The sequence below is a fragment of the Salarias fasciatus genome, chromosome 20 (assembly GCF_902148845.1).
Source record: "Salarias fasciatus chromosome 20, fSalaFa1.1, whole genome shotgun sequence".
Classification (NCBI taxonomy): Eukaryota; Metazoa; Chordata; class Actinopteri; order Blenniiformes; family Blenniidae; genus Salarias; species Salarias fasciatus.
The window spans coordinates 4,312,767-4,329,026 of NC_043764.1; the positions used below are offsets into that span (position 1 = coordinate 4,312,767).

Here is a 16,260-nt window from a genome sequence, read left to right on the forward strand (position 1 = left end):
TCTGACAAGTCATTTTGGCCCAGACAACCGTCTGTCACTGGATATTTCCTTCTAGAAGATCAGCAGTTTCTGAAACATAGTCTGGCACCAAGAACCATCCTCAAAGTCAGTAAATTGTCTTTTGTCCCTGTTCTCATGCTTGGATTGGAATTCAGTAGCTTGGAACTAGCTATTTAAACAGGTGTCATTCAAGAAGTGGCTGATAAGTGGATGCAATTCAAAGGAAAATCATCTTCCTTTTGAGCAGTGCTGTTATACACCTGAAGCCATTTCTTCCATGTAAGAGAGAAGTGAGACAGAAAGTGAAGCACATCTTACTAAATTCATCAAAACTTCAGCAATGTTTTGGGGAATTCATACAGAAATAGAAAATATTTAATACTATCCATACAGTATTCATCCATCCATCATCTATGGACGTTTATTGAATGGAGGGTCAAAGGTCACTGGAGCCAATACCAGCTGAATGTGAGCAAAGTCAGGGTTCAATCACAAGGCAGACCCGGAAAAATACAATCACACACACTCACAGTCACACCTACACCTCATTTACACAACAATATTTCAAGTGAAAAAGGCTAATTTTTGTGTTTTCATTTCAGAAAAGCTTCCTGTTGACATGACAATCTTTTGAAAACGATGTCTGTTTACATGGAAACAGCAGAAACATTGTAGTTGTGTGGGGTCATTGGTGGGTTTCCTCTTAGAATGAAACTTCACACATGCTGTAACAACATGCTCTCAACATTAACAGTGATGAGAACACAGACAACCCTGTGGAGAGATGATGAAGCTGGATTGCTATTCCGGGTGACTGAACTCTGAAACTATCAAGTCCCAGGAGAATATTAACCAGGAGTCGTGACGCTCTGGAGGCTAACACCGTTGTCATTGTCCATCTATTCACACATGTACCGAAGAACTATTTACTCTGGCCGTGGTGGCAGCGTTTCCTCCTTCTACGCAGAGACAGAACACTTTTCACAAAGTTCCACCATGGGAGCCACTTTCAAAAAGTTGTTTTCAGTCTTTTACTAACCGTTCAGTCTAAGACCTTTTGTTTTTTTGTTGTAAATCTTCAAATTTTGGATACAATTCACACAGTGAATTTGCACATAAATCATTGGTTCCTGCTTCTGTCTTTGTACTTTTATTGTATTTTCAACCCCCATACATCACTTTTGTTTACCAGCCAGTTCAGCTTCACACCTTCCACTCTGTGGTTACAGCCGCCGGTCAGCTGGTCTTCCTTCAGTCCTATATAACAACCGACACTGCCTGGCTCGAACGTGACATAAATAAAACCCGCGCTCAGTCATCCAATCAGACTCTGGAAGGCAGTGTGATGGATGGACACATCATTTTCTCAATCATTTGCAAGAGCAGAGTAGATTTTTGCCTCTCTGAAAACTTGTCAGAATTCCAAGATAATTATCTCATTAATTCCAAAAAACAAGACAATTTCTTCTGTAAGTGATTTCTTCTGTAGGATGACTGCATGCCTGCTGAACGACGCTACATGCAATGAAAACACAGTAAAAAGCCGTCTTTAAGTCCCTTCGCAGCTGAAGATAGACGCGTGTAACTTTCACTAGATTTTTCCTCAAAAGCTGAAATTGTGTCAGACTAACTATAAACCCTTGGATCTCATGGATATTTGATTAATTACTGAGCCCCCACCCCTCACACACACACACACACATGCGCGCACGCATGCTTTTGACAAGCACTTCCCGACATCCCAGCTCAAACTGTATTTGGGTTAGTGTACTGTGGAGCTGCTGACAGGTCACGGGTGTCAGCTGGTGGACAGATTACTCGTAGTATTGTCGTAGTAATCCTACACAGATTCATACGGAAAAATAATAACAGTGGGACAAAAATGCCTTATGTCACTAATCCATTTCTAATCCCTCATCACTGTGCTGCTGTCACCCGCCGTATCGCTGAAACAATGAGACCAAACACTCGACCAGAGCTTCAAACACACAACAAAAGCAAGTAGCACACAGCTAATCACCTTGGCAAGTTTTTCTTTTTCTCCACAGAGAAAGTCTCACCTTTGAGTTTCCAGGCACACAGCCACACACAAACAATGAAACTTCTCTTGGACTGGCGCGCTCCCCTAACCCCTCTGTGACCTTTTGCAGAAACTCAGAGCCACACTTCTGCACAGCCAGGTTTCCACCTGCTCTCCCACTGCTTCTCCTTCAGCTCAGGATTTAGTGCATTCAAATTAAGAAAAGTGCAGCAGAATTAAAGGCATTAATTGCAGTCGGATTAGCTCAGAAGTTGGATTGTTGTCCGACGGGCCAAAATGCCGCGGAGTCTGATGGTTTCAGCCCTACCTCACCATTGTGGTCGAAGCCTGCCACAGCCCCTTGCTTCAGCAGCCTCAGACTTTAGTAATCCTGCACTGGGCACTGTTACACAAGAGAGGGTGGGAGGGAGATATAGAAACAAAAGGGGGAGGGTGTGGAGGGGTGGGGGCGCTTGTAAAAGTGTTACCATGTTAGAGTGAGACGGGGACAGAGAAACAACCCAAGTGTAAGTGAGAGAGTGTGCAAGAGAGAGAGAGAGCGAGCGAAGGGGCGGGGGCCTTTTAATCTGGGATTTGGATGAGCGTGAGCAGACCTGATACCAGCACCAGTGCTATCAGCTCCCCCCGCCTTCCCCTCCGTCCCCGCCGCAGACATATGTGACAGCCACTGGCAGAGCGCTGCAGCACCCTCGTCCCAGTCCCTCAAATTCAGCTCGTCTCCACTTTCAGACCCTCAGAGGTTTGGGCATCTCTAAAGCTAGCCTCCAAAGCCAGACACCCTCACAGACTCCCCCACCCCCACCGCCCTGGTGCTCCGAGCGCTAACTGGGCTCCGCTTGGCTGCAGAGCCAGGCCGGGCCGGGCCAGGCCAGGTCCGGGCCAGGCCAGGTCCGGGTGCCAGGTCCCCGAGCACCACCGCGTCTCCTCTCTCTTGTCGGAGGCTAATACAACAGCTGTGTCGCCCGTGCTGAGAGATTACACATGGCGTAGTTACACCGGATCATAGTTAGCCCTCACCGGGATAAACCCCCCCCCACCCTTCAATCCAGCCAATTCAGCAGTATTGCCATTAGGCTATTAATTTTGAAAGAGTGGGTTAGGGAGCTTTGGAGATGAGGTGGAAGAAATAAGGAAAACAAAGGAGGAAAAAATATCTTCAGAGTTCAGCTCTCATTTATCACATAGTTCCAATTCGCCATTGTTTCAGAGAACAGACAAGGTCTGATATCATTTCCTCACGGGTTTTACAATTACTACTACGGCTTATTGATCACCTTGTGAAGATATCGTTGTTGTTATTGTGGTTGTTTTTCTGATTTGACTTTGTTAAACTATGGAGGGAGTTTTGGAAACGTCCAGGCCCTCCATCCACCCTCTGGATCCATTGCATCCATTTTTCTTTCTGGAGGCTTGAGGACACGGATTGATGTAGCCGTACCGCTGGTCGACATCCTCATCAATGCCTTTTTCCTTCTTCGCTCTAATAAAATGCTCTTTTTCCTGGTATTCGCCCAGTAGGTTGAGTGGAGGATGTATGGAAGAACACCAGTGACATCCGCACCGTCTGAAGCTCACATATCCATTTAGATGTGCACGTACACCATAAACAAGCCTTAAGTTGGAAAAAGCGACATTAAAGATGAATGACTGGAACTTCAAAGCTAAAACACAAAGTTACACTAAAGAACTTTGACCTGATTGTGTTTAATGTTAATATTAGACATTGCATGTGTAAGTGTGAATGGTTATGGAGGGAAAAAGAGTTTTAACTGACAGCTGATCACAAATGTGACTCTGACGATGATGGCCTTAAAAGAGAAAGGCATGCTGGGTACATCGTTAAGGACAGTCCCTGATTGAACCGATGTAAAATTACTGTTAGCGTTCAACAATAACTTCTGCATCTATGTAACCTATTTCCTGTCCAACACCGACAACAATGAGGCTGTGTCTGGATTTCAGTTAATACTGTCCAGTCAACTTCCTTCGAATCGGACTCCTTGCATACACAGCAGCTGTTGATACAGCCATGTGAAGGACAGCCCACTGCATGCTGGTTAAAATCTATATTATGTGGAGAAATGTACACACAAATATTGCGCTTATTTCACTTGGCGGTAAATTAGACTATCGTCGGTGTAAATAACGAAACACACCAGCCTGCCAAGCTCCTCAAAGTTGATGACTGAACAGCAAAAGACTGACAACAAAACTGAGAGCCTGCAGCCACGCAAGGTTGCAATTGTGATAGATGAAGTAAATCCCTGCCTGATGACAGCATTAAAATGAAAAGTAAGGGGATCAGCCAAGTTCCAATAGAGCCCCCCGGAGCGAGCATGCATATCTGTACCGCAACCCGCACCAATCATTTCAAAACACATTTGACAAGGAAATAAAGACTGTCAGCTTCTTGGTGGCATTGAAAGAGGAGACAGAAGATCAACATGTTTGTTTTTTTTTTTTTTTGCATAAGTGAGGGTAATTTCAGAGGAAAATGCCACACTAAAACATTCCCACTTACGTCTCGCCAAAAATGCTTTCAGGAGTTTCCAGGAGCTCAATTCTGCCTGTAATGTCCCCGACAGCCACGGCAATTTTAGCAGTGGTATAAGTTAATTTCATGCAACACATGGGTGTCATGAACTTGGGATTAAATCGGATGTGTGCAGACTGCATGACGTCAACCTCGGCAAAACCCGAGTGATGCAACATAAAATATTCAAAAAAAAAAAAATAAATAAAATCATGCTGTCAAAAGATAAATGTAGCAAACTGAAAGTCGACATATTTTTCCTTCATGCATTGAAAAACACAAAGAAGACGAGGGAGCATCGATTGTAGATGCAACATTCAGTTTTTCCTCCATACTTCAGTCTCATTTACACAACAGTGAAAATACACTGTTTTCATCCCAGAAAAGTTGAACATTTATACAGTAAAGTTCTGAAAATGATGTCCAGTTACACGGAGACGGTAGAACTGGATCCGTTAATTTCCCGCATCCCATTCGCTGTCTATGTGAAAAGCATCACAGTGCATGCTGGGAGTGGTGCGGAGCGTTTTGAGCTGCGTTGTCTTCCCGGAGCTGTAGCTGCAGCTCATTAAAATGAAGTTGAATTTCCCCAATTTTATGCAAATGAGGCCCAGGGAGCTGAGCTCCGACATGCCGGAAAACTCTTGTAAAAAGTCCAAACTAGCTGCAGTCAAACCAGAATGAGGACAGACTGAGCAACGGCACAGCTTATTTCTTGCCTCGGATGTTTTCAGTAAAACTTTTTGCTGAGTTGTTTTTGTAGTAAAAGAGAAAGTTTGTGATCGAGCCTCCTGGAGCAGACGACCTGAGCAGATGTGCTGATAGACACCGTCCAGTGACCGACAAGTTCCAGACCCACCAAACGTGTGATTTCCACGCTCAAAAGACATCCCCACGTTTGACCGTGTTTCGTTTGAATTGGCCAAAATCAAAGAGTGCATAACTTCAACACTTCAATATTTGATCATAACATTGCAAGCACAGCTTCTTTCCAACTTACAGTATTTAAATCCATATTAAACTTAAACTGTCTCCCTTGTTCTTTTTGACCTGGCTTGATTCTCCTCTTTGCTGCTATTATGCACAAAGTCAAATGAGTTCAAAGGATTTGTGGCCAAGTCCAAAACTTTACAGCTATGATATGCAAAACCATCTCATTTATCTTTGGGGATCCGAGCACCGCTTTCTTTTGGAGCCACATCTCCATGTGAAGCTCCTTGCAGCTTTGATTGTAGCTGCATGTGTCTGGATCAAATCATTTCCTCGGTGAAGTTCACATTTTTTTCTTTTTTTGTTTGATTTTGGCTCTGACTCCTGCTCTTGCAAGACAGAACAAAACAAGACATTTTAGTTTTAATTATGAAAGTCTTTTTCCTGAAAATGTCACTTATGCAATCCTGGCTGCGAGCTTCTTTATTTGGGTTTTCTGGGAAACTTTTCCTAAGATCTGCAGAGACACTGTGGTTCTTGCACCGGGGCTGTTTGCAGGGACAAATGTGTTTGCTCCCTCTCCCTCTCTGGTTAATGGTTAACTTTTACACCATAACTTACCAAGAACTGCTTGCAGAAACATACTTGCTCAGAGTCGGGGAAATCTAAAGTCCCGCGCTGCTTTTTTGTTTGCTAATACTCGAATGCCACATTAAGCAGCTGCAGTAAACACAGTTGCTGATGCTTTTCCACTTGCCCTTCACTTGGGGCCAGTGTAAGAACACAGATTCATGAATTCCAGATATACTAAGTGTTGCTTTAATTAAATCATTGCTGCCATGTGTTTAGCGTCCATTATAGCTCTCTTTAAGGCTGCAGCGAGCCTATTAACAGCCAAAATTCAAATGTACAATTAAGCCTGAGGGGTGCAGGAGTGCGCTGGCAGATTATTCAATTTTAACACTGTCAGTTAAAAGATTTCCGCTGCTCACTCACTCGCTGAAACTTTGTTCATTTGCTTTGCATTCAGCTCATTAGGAAGACTTCCACCAACTTCCAAAGCCTCTAAAGTCAGACCTTTAAAGTTACTTTAGTTGAAATGCCTTATCTGAAGCCGATGGCCCTGATTTAAAGGACCAGTCAAGTAAATCATTTTCAAACGAAAGTGGGAAGGCACCGCGAGTGGCACAGAGCTGTTCTTCTCATTAGACTTCCACTGCTGGCTGTTTTGTTTTCAGACTCGTGTCATTCTGACCCTCATTAATACGGAGTTATTTTCATAAATCTACAGACCAAACTGTTAAACGCGACATTTTTAGATTAGAAAAATGTTTATCTTTGTGCTGTAGGTCAAGTAAATCGTTCGCCTTAAACATACAAAGTAATCTCCCTGGCATTAGTGAAATAAAACGGACAGATACTGGCTGAGAGCTGCTCCCCTTCCGAACATCATGTCACAAAAGGGATGTAGGCTCTTCAAACGTACTGAAGAAAATTTATCTGTGCAGGACACAAGTTTTTTTTTCTTCTTTTTTTGACTAATCCATAATACAGCCTGAGTAGCAAGCCCAGCCGATACAACCTTATCCAACCCCCCCTCCTCCTCAGATCATGACTGCAGGAGCAGGAGTGACTCAGGGCTTTCCAAGAATAGGATTCCCTTTGACAACCACCAGGCGCCCCGTTTCCCTGCGTCTGGCTACGGGCAGCGAGCAGGAGAGAGACAACGGCGCCGGATTTCCAATAGCCCGGTTCCATCAGACAAGAAAGGCAGAGGCACTGCGGGAGAGACGGAGGCAGCTGGGAGCCGCCGGTCGGCCCCCGGGTGGGTCGCGGAGGGGGGGGGGGGGGGGGAAGCGGGCCGAGTGTGCATCCAGCCACCACTCAATCCTCTTACATAATGTCTCAAGTTCAATATAGCACTGACTGGCTATTTAAAGCAGGCCTGTCTCGGCCCGCTGACAAAAAGGTGATATACTTAGTAGCCTCAGGGCAGCATGAAAGTCTGGGTGGGGGCTATATTGGTCACAGACAAGCCTCGGGGTGTGGATTTTGGTAATGTGGCAGTTATTTTTAGCCCCGCTGATGATATGGGGTATTTACATGGGGTGAACCCCCCCCCCCCGGGCCTCTTTCACTGAATGTTTTATTTCTCAGTACGCAGCTTTGATTTAATGACTAACCAGCTTTTCTTTGCACAGCCAACCGGAAGACAACTGGTCAAAAGCATGCAAAATAACTTCTAGCACAGAAAAAGGGATTGCAGCTTTGTGTGTTTACAGAGAGTAAATAGCACTTGTGAAACAGTAAAAGTAGCTCTGGTTTGTTAGTTAATGAATAACCCCTTTAAAACAGGAACAAACCTTCTGGATGGAAATCTTCCTCACTCGTTATAGACAATAATCACACACCATTCACAATAAACAACACCAAATCAAAGTCGAAGTGCAGCTACAGTCTTTTCTCCACTTTCATATCGTGTTATTCACGTGCCAGAAACACACAATTAAACATGCCTTGCGTTTTGCTGCAGCCCTGTGTAAATATGTGGTCACACAATATGGAAACAATGAAATTAAAAAACTCCAGATTAAACAGCGCGTTTGTCACGATGCCAATGCTTCCTACTGTGTTACATCTGGAGATTTTCGAGTGTGTAAAACAGTTTGGGTGTTCGGAGGACAGTTTTGGCAGCACAGGCATTCATAAGCTATTTTTATAAGCATTTCATGGGCATTTCCTCTTTTCCAATTCACTGAATCAGACAGAAATGAGCGTGACTGCTTGTTTAAAGTCAGCTAATGGCTGCATTACTCTGATCAAAGGTCTGCAGGAGCAGTTCTCATATCAAATACTAGGCAAACACCTAAAAATGGCATTTTCAAGCACGCAGCCCTTAAATGAAGCAGTCAGAGACCGTGGGCATGTGCAGCTGTCTCCTAAACTCTGTGTGCACCGTCTTGTGTCTGAATAAATGAATAAAATGCAAAACATGCATCTGGAAAAGAATAAAAAAAAATATAAAGCAGTGAGTTGAGAGCGCTCCTGGAAATGTTGGCAGCGCTATCTTATTCCTCCACATGGGCTGTTGTTTTCCTGTCGGCTTATCGAAAAAACTGACTCACAGTTCTCGGCTGGTCAAATGAGTTTCAGTGACAGACGAGGTCTGCTCCACAAACAAAGGGGAGAGAGGAGAGGGGAGGAGGGGAGGAGGGGAGGAGGGGAGGAGGGAGAGGTGCTTTCCAAAAGGGGAAACTTCGCAAGACTACGCAGAAGCAAGTGGCAAAAATGGAAATGGAAGAGCAGCATGATTCATTGCTACGACACTGAGCGTTTGTCACCGTTACATTACCTGCACTCCAGAGGTGGCAAGTGGAAACGTGTCTGCTTTTTTTTTTTTTTTTTTTTAACTTTTATGACCTTTTGTTAGTCCCTACATTAAACTGAAATACCTGTACCTCCTTCTGTAATAATAATAATAATAAGGAATTTTATTTATCATGCACTTTACATTTGTAAAACAAATCTCAAAGTGCTACAGTGGAATTTAAAAACAACAGTGACGATTAAAAGTAACAGATATAGGCTAAATAAATTGTAATTTGGCCTTTTTCAGTTGAGCCTCTATGCAGATGATGTAGATTAAATCGGAAATGTCTGAAATGTGACAAGTTCCATCCCTCACGCGATGACGACTTCCAGTTTGTGCCTTTCTGGCTTTTGGCTCAGACTTCCTCACATGAATGGCAACATGGTACAAACACTACTTCGTCCCTAAAGCCGTTTCCCTCCTGAAGTCAGGACAGGAGTTTGTCATCTATTTTGATATTACGTGGCTTCTCACAGGCAGGCAGGAACTTATGCTAATATGCACTAGTAGCACTTTCGACTTTTCAGGCTGTGTGAGCAATCTATTTCCAGTAATAAAGAATGGACTCGGGGTTTTTTTCCTTTGTATTTATATCTATTCTGTTGAGTGCTTGAAATAAATAAAGCAATAAAATACAAGGTAGGACCAAGCAAGAGCTACTGATGTTGTTGCAGGGCACTGTTTTTAAACTAAATGAAATTTAAAGTTTTTTAGAAGACCATTCTGACTAAAAAGAACTATGATATAGGTTGAATCACCACATTTGTCAGCAATATGCACTCACACTGCTTAACATAGTGTTGCAATGACACGAGTTTTGTTGAGTGTGCACGTGCATACAGCACATGTATATGCATATGATAGCTGACATGTGGACTTTGCTGAATCTCCACCCAGATGAAAACAGCTGGAGTTCAAAGCATCATCATATACTGCATGTTGGTGCAGGATGCACACGAAGAAAGATTTACAATGAGAAGGGTGTTAACAGCCAATTATGTAAGCATGGCTTTTTTAAATGTAAAAACATCCCCAATAGTGTAGTAATATAATACATAACATTTTGCCAACCTAAAGTAGCATTAAAAAGTCCTTTCAAAGGTAATAACTGTAGTTTATAATGGAATAATACATAAATACGGCTGCATTTCTTGGGAATAAAAGCATTTCGCTTATCAATAATTGGTACAGTCATTGTATTCATTCATGAAGGTGCATTATATGTTGCCAATATCATATTTATAAAAAAATCCTTTGGTAAACTAGTTTAATGAGTTCTTTTTTGTCTCACCTAAGTATCTACGCTTCTACTTTTTTCCCCTCTGCTGTACATTCAGCGCGGTACCAACTGTTTCCTGTTAGACTTCACCGCGACCGAGCTGCGCTGAATGACAAAAGAGGACAAAGCACGAGGAAACTGAAGTCCTCTGTGATATTATGATGAAGTGAAATCCTTCCTGAAACGATACGATCGTTCAGAGGAGAGTGGCTCAGCGAGATGGAGACGCCACACACTGCGGTATTGTTCCCCTGTGGTACTTCAGCTCAGGAAGTACACAGCGAGCAGAGCAACAGTCAGACGCGTCTAGACCAGCGACACACCATGGAAACTCTCGGAGATGGTGACGATGATTTGGTCCCTTCCTGCGTCTCTGAACTTCACCTGCAGTCGACTGAACAACAAACCGACAAGCAGGGCCTTTGGAAACGTCTGGGGGTTGAAAAAACTCTCATATGCTGTTTATCTCCACTTAAGATACTAAAACAACATCGAATTGAAATACCAACACATCAGATCCAGTATATGTGGAACAAAACTAACAGAATTTTCAGATAAACAGAAGATAAACCCGTGTCACGTGATCAGCTGCCCACTAATATGAGCTGTGTGGATTTTCATGTGAGAATTAAGAGTGTATAGTGTGAGTTTCACTCTCGTCATGCGGGAATTAGAAGCTCTGCTTTACTTTAACAACAACTATCTGATGTGTGAAGGTTTAAACACTGTGAGAGGGGAGATGCCCCCCCCCCCCCCCCCCCAATCCTATGAAAAAGTGTGGTAAAGAGAGTAGATCTCCTGCAAATACATAATTCTTAGAAATCAAAATTACTTTCTCGGAGTCATCGAATCAGCGATGAGATTTCAAAGCGCATCTTTGGGTTTGTTTCTATAAGAGCACAGCAGCTCAAGTCTAGTTTAGTTTCCTGGTGTGAATCATTTGCATTTGAAAAAGGTTGAATAAATTAGAGGTTAGTCACTGTTGAGTCCAACCAGTAGTTTGTTATTGGTTAATGTTCCCAATGGCTACTCCGTATATGACTGCTGCCTCTCCCAGCAGGGGGCACCAGTGTGTCCATGTGATTTATCCGGACTGAATAAAAAGTGTTTAGTTGGCCGTATTTTTATAACCTTTTAAGAATAAATGTTGATTTAGCGGCGAGCGCTCTCAAATCTCATCAGTTCAACTCCAGGCTTGGAAAGCGGGACGGGGGCCAAGAAACACTTGACCCCAATAGGCGACTCCAAAACTGTCCGGGGTCATGTGAGTGAGCGTGTGTGTGCGTTTGTGTGTAAAACCTGTAATGTACTGGCGGCCTGTCCGAGGTCTACCCTGTCTTCATTCAGTCTGGATAGATTGATCAACCTCTAATCGACAAGATGTTAATTCAACTCAGAGAGAGCATAAGTTCTGTCTGCTTTGGTTGAACTAGAAATAAATGGATTAAATACAAGCAGTGAACAATCAAACTGAACAGACTAACTAAATAATATGATGTCTAATGATTAGACAAGACTCTGATCAATTAATCTAAGAGGACATATTTTCAGGTCGGACTCAGGCTCGGGTGACGTCAGTAAGTCAGCAGAAAATTGAGCGAAATGTTTCACAAACCATTTGACTTGGTGTTTCTTTACAGTTGTGGAAAATTGTTTGGGGGGGGGTGTCTTTATTTTCCGTGACTGGACATACCTGAAGACGAGCTGCTTGGTAATGCCAGATCAAACACCAGCCAATAAAACACATTTCCACCCATATAACTGTTTGTATCAACTGTAAACTCTGCAACTGCTGACTCTGCATTTTTTTGGTGATCCACAACAGTCCAGAGGTACGCCAGAAGCAATCGTCAACATCTCGGAGGTCACCTTGCACATAAATCTGCACCTGGATGGAAAACTAACCCGTAACAGGAAGGACAGTTGGTTTTAAATAAGAAAACTAAGTTTTAGCTGCTGTCGTTTCAGACCAGAGAGCATGTAATCTGCATTTTTTTGGCCATAAGTGTAAAGTTAAAATGCAGAAAGAACTGGCCAAGGAGTAAATAATATCACCTGAACCAAACATACAAGCCTAAATGAACACATTTCAGCACAGTCAGGTTGTAACTCTTCACAGACTGGATGACTCAAGGAAGAGCATCAAATCATTTAAAAGGAAAAAAAAAAAGGTTTCATGAAATTGAATAGAATAGGCTGTATTGTTATATGGATTTAAACACCATCTGTTGGAAAACATTTGTGGTCAGACCCAGAAGAAGGGGGGAAAAAAAATCGAGGTTTATCTGGGATTGTGCCAAAAGTGTGTTTTTAATGTGTCAGGGCTTAAAAGAAGCTATCAGCCAATCCCTGTACATTGAACAGAGACACAATAAAAACAGGAGAGCCCTTTACAGCAGGTAATCCAGGTGAGTACTGTTAGTTCATTATGAAGTGATATTATTCATAGCGCGCATTTCTTACTAATAAATCACAGCATTTGCAAACGCGCGAAAAAAATTGCAAGTGAGGAAAGATATGGGGTAGAGGAACTTGACCTTGAATGAAATCAAATTATTATTTTGATTTGAGTTGAATTAAATCGTTTTATTTAACTTTTTATTACAGGTTTCAGCGTCGTCTCTGCTGAGCGGGGCTCTATCACTCATTTACATAACGCAAATTTCATAAAAAAACACAAACAACAAACAAACAAACAAACAAACAAACGTTTTAGACAATAGTGAAATATAAATTAAGGCAGATCAGGTGTTACGGAGGGGTTTGAGTTGAAAAAGTTGGGACGCCGCTCTGATTCTACCGGCTTCAGCCTGAGAGCGCAGCGCGGCGCGGCGCAGCGGAGGGGGCAGTTTGGAAGCGCGTAAACAACCCCGAGCCCCGGTCCGCGTGAGCAGGGGCAGTTTTGGCCGAAAACAGCGTGCACTTTACCTGCGAGATGTCATAGCAGTCTCTGAGCGCTGACAAGTGTCCTCGGACGGTTTCCTCCTGCCTGCGCGGAGCCGCGGTGAAGAGTGAGAGGTCCGCTGAAGCCGTGCGTCATGACGCACAGCGCCGCCGGCACCACGTCCGCCCAGCCCCTTCACAATGAAAGCCCGGGGTGGAGCGCTGCTCAGCGGCTCCGGGACGTGCCCGAGGAGCCGTGTCAGTCCTTCAGGGCCTTCTTCAGGATAATGACTGTTCAGTGTTTCTTTCTTTGACTCAAAAAAAAAAAGGTGAAAAGTTGTTTTTTTTTTTTTTTTTTCCTGATGCCTGAACACTTGTGCAGTGAAGCTGTCAGCTCAAATCCCAGCTGAGCAAACATTTCAGGGACTATACCTGAAACTGAGGCCTGATTTACGCTGTCAGTGTAATGTGACCCAAATCCTGTTTCTTTGCTGTTATTGATCAACATTCATTCAGGGTTCATTCATATGATGGGAGTGAATCAAATCTACATCAGATATCTGCCATGCAACCAGGCTGATCACATTTTCTCAATGTTGCATCTCTAGCATCATCAACTCTGCAAGCATCAAGCTTATTTTGTGTCATAGTGAAAATGTGGTGAATAAATGAGAAACGTGGAGGCTTTGAGAGACACGGGACCTTGTGGCTCCCTGAGCAGAAGACCCCAAACTGTGGCTTTATCTGGGGACAGGCTGAAGTCATGACTGCGCCCGGGTCCCTGGCCTTTTCCTGGAGGTGATATGCAATCCACACTTGAGTAGTTAGCCCAAAATGCATGATATGGATGAGTGTAGAGTCTGCGTCAGAGCTCCGAGATCTGATAACTCAAAATTCATGTTAAAGCCAGGTGTAATGAAACACGTACTTTTGGTTGGAACATAAATCCCATTTATTACAGCTTAAAAATGTGTCACTCAAAAACAATCATCTGTTAAAAAAAATAAATAAAAAAACGCAGACAACAAACATCTTTAAATTGTGTAAAGTACACAAATTTGATTAAAAAAAGACAAAGGTTTGTAAACAGCTCGATTTTGTATAATTCATTTGAAACAAACATATTCATGAATAATCAGACTGCATGCTCAGTGTTTCCAGTGTCTCAGAATGAGTTAAAGGTGAAGTACACTTCCAGTGGTGTGTGATTCATTTGTAGTGATGGCAGTAGGCTGGTGGTCAGTAGTCGTAGCTGCAGGTGGGGGTAAAGTCTCCAGCAGTGATGCTGTGACAGCTTCTTTAGGTAACTTCAACATCTGCTGCCACTGTGGCCACATGATGCCTGGAGGGGCCTCACAGTCATCAAGATATGTGTTTGTAATTATTTTCGTTTCAGCTCAAACCGTTGTTTCTACATCTCTTCGGTTTTCTCTTGTTTACATTACTTTACATTTTTCACATGTTTCTCCCACCAGTCTTTCTTAACATATCTGATATCTGATCTGTCTGTAGTTTTATTTTGGTTTGTTCTGTCATGCTGCTTTTTCATTTTCCCAGCACTTTTTGATATATATATATATTTTTTGTATATAATTCCGATATCAGTATTTACTGTTTTATTCCAATGTTTTTCATGTCTGTTTTCACCTCTGACCCCTTAAGTCAGTCTCTGATTTGATTCCTTTAGGAGACGATTGAGTGCAAACAGTCACTGGTGAGATCAGAAGCTTTATAACTTCCTCACATAATGGAATCGAGAGATGTTTAATGAAGAAGGCTTTCACTGAAGTGACGCTCCTCCACACCCACTCCTGCACCAGGCCCTCTCCGTCAGCTGAGCGACAGTCACTCATATCTTAATTTCACCTTTAGTGTCATTTGCAATGTGATCCTCACGTTATTTGTCTCATCTGTTTTCGTGTTTGTGTTTGTGGTTGAATAAAGCCCTTGTTGACAGGAGATCATGAGGCTGAGTTCAGCAGGGATGTTTCAGTCTTTGCTTCACTCACACACATTTCTTGTTAAAATTTCCAAAGCATGTTGGAGAATTTTGTTTCTTATTGGTCAGTCAGTCAGTCAGTCAGTCTCCCACCGGGTGAGTGCTCCTGAGCAAGTCTTCCAGGTAGTTTGAAAACCCTCAACAGGGCCCCCTCTCCTCCGCTACACCTGTCTCAGGGCGGCTCTGCAGTGCAGTATTTAAATTGACCTCGCGTATAGAGGCCATTTTCTCTGCTCCGGCAGCCTCAGAGTGCTTTCAGTCACACTCAGCCGTCCACACGTCAGTGGAGGCAGCTGCTGCTGTGAAGATGCTCAACCTCCAGAGGAAGCAGTTTAGGGTTCAGAGCTTTGCTTAAGGGAACTTCAACACATGGTCTTGGTGAAACTAGGGATCAAACCACCTACCTTGGGATTGGAAGACAACATACTGAGCCACAGCCGCCTCCAAAACACTACAGTATACTGTTAGTTACTCACTGAGGTTTATTGAAGGCATGGAACACTTTAAGACTGCAGAAAGTGAAAATGGAGTCTTCATTTTAATTTAAATTCTGTTTTCTTCTGTGTTATCTGCGTTTTTCTCGTGGAGGAGAGGAGTGAGCGTTGAGGCAGAGCGGCATTGACGTCACCCAGCCCGTGGTTATCAGGAGAGGTTAATCTACTCCGGGATGGATGGGCTTATGCAATTGTCTGTGAGCCCACAGGCTTCACATCTATGGATTTGCTTTTCCACTGCGTGACCCGATGTGCTGCAGCCGTGGCCCTCAGACAAACACTGCCATGATGGAGTGGGAAATTTTCTCCTCTCACTGGAATTTCTACTAGATGTTTTCTTTTTTTTGTTTTTTTTTTTCCTCTGCCAAGTGCAATGTGCTCCAGGCTGGACAGATGGGTGTGAGAACACAGGGTTTATTGTTTAGCACAGTCAGAATGATCCCGCTGCACAGTGGGAGGACGTTATTGATCGATACATAGTGGAAATTGATGAAGATGGTAAGAAAAAGATAAATACTGGATAACACTGAGTGCACCGTTTTTATTTTATACGTGACTGAAACAAGAGCGGGAGAGCGAAGCCATTAGATGCTCTTTGTATATTCTGTGTTAATTTGAAGGATGATCTGGAACTGCCTCTGCGCTGCAGCGACAGGCTCATATTTTAGTGGGAGAAATTGACTTTAGCCTGCAGATGGGCTGGAGTAAAAAGGTCAGGCGAGCAGTGTTTT

General features: G+C 43.2%; 1 protein-coding gene across 3 annotated transcripts in view; it reads right to left on the reverse strand.

Annotated features, from left to right (window-relative positions):
• Nucleotides 1-13,183, reverse strand: part of ptpn11b (protein tyrosine phosphatase non-receptor type 11b) — a 42,887-nt gene extending 29,704 nt beyond the window's left edge. For 2 of the 3 annotated variants that reach the window (XM_030119324.1, XM_030119323.1), the window contains exon 1: nt 13,082-13,183. In XM_030119324.1, the coding sequence (XP_029975184.1) occupies nt 13,082-13,095 (14 nt within the window). In that variant the 5' untranslated portion in view covers nt 13,096-13,183. Of the gene's footprint in view, nt 1-2,348; nt 2,444-13,081 lie in introns of those variants that run through there. The other variant, XM_030119325.1, reaches the window with a different exon arrangement.
• Between the last annotated feature and the right edge of the window lie 3,077 nt (nt 13,184-16,260).